Here is a 960-nt window from a genome sequence, read left to right as displayed (position 1 = left end):
AAAACATTTGACTTGTAAAGCTGCCATCTGAATTCGAAGCCTATTCATTAACTCTTCTACAGAGTTGTATAGTTGCCTGCCATGTTGTGGCCTCTGGGATATGCTTCATTCTTTCTTGAAAACCTGCCGGCTTACTTGGTCTTCACACCGAAGTTCCAAATAGAGTCCATCTCCTTCAATCCAATGACTCCAGCCTCTGTTTTTCTTCTCTCCCTTCTGGACACAAACCAGCTTGTCACCGTCCCAGGTAACTACACTTTTCCATCTCCAGTTGTCAAGGCCTTTGTTGTCTTCCTCAAACTCCTCCCCAATTTTGAACTGGACAAAGTAGTTCTGGAAAGTGCTTGTCGTGTGGATAGAGGAGGAGTCCCCATCTTGTTCAATAACCTTCTTGGGCTTCAGCAATTTCGCTATCTTTCGCATTGCAAAATAAATACCTAAGCCCCACATATAGCCTTCAAAATTATCGCTAGAAACAAAGTTCCAGGTGCCACTAAAATCCACAGGCACGATGGCAAACAGGCAGCACATCGGAGGGAGAAGACAACAGTTGAGCCCATATATATACACCGGGTCTCAGCCTGTGTGCATGGTAGGGTTACCAACTCTCAGGTGGGCCTGGAGATCTCTTGAAATTACAATTGATCTCCAGACTACAGCTGACAGAGATCAGCTCACCTGGAGAAAATGGTTGCTTTGAAGCGTGAACTCTATGGCATGCTGAGGACCCTCCCCTCCCCAAACCCCAGTCTCTCCCAGATCTACCCCTAATGTCTCCAGGTATTTCCCAACCCAGGGCTGGCAACCCTAAGACTACAGAAACTGGCTTGGAGGGTGGACTCTGTGGCATTACACCCAATGAGGTTTCCCCAAACCCTGTCCTCCCCAGGCTGCACCCCCCAAACCAGAATCAGCAACTGTAGCGTGTGATAGTTCACGAAAAGGGCATCAACAACTCAC

At 47.7% G+C, this 960-nt stretch overlaps 1 protein-coding gene across 1 annotated transcript; it reads right to left on the bottom strand.

Annotated features, from left to right (window-relative positions):
- Positions 1–105: 105 nt before the first annotated feature.
- RBP7 (retinol binding protein 7) lies at positions 106–531 on the bottom strand. The gene has a single exon (XM_015428519.1). The coding sequence runs from the start codon at positions 529–531 to the stop codon at positions 106–108; it is 426 nt and encodes a 141-aa protein (XP_015284005.1).
- Positions 532–960: the final 429 nt, after the last annotated feature.

The sequence above is a fragment of the Gekko japonicus genome, unplaced genomic scaffold (genome assembly GCF_001447785.1).
Source record: "Gekko japonicus isolate JY-2015 unplaced genomic scaffold, Gekko_japonicus_V1.1 scaffold20375, whole genome shotgun sequence".
Lineage (NCBI taxonomy): Eukaryota > Metazoa > Chordata > Lepidosauria > Squamata > Gekkonidae > Gekko > Gekko japonicus.
The sequence above is the reverse complement of the archived record's forward strand: the minus strand, read 5'-3'. Positions and strand labels throughout refer to the sequence as shown.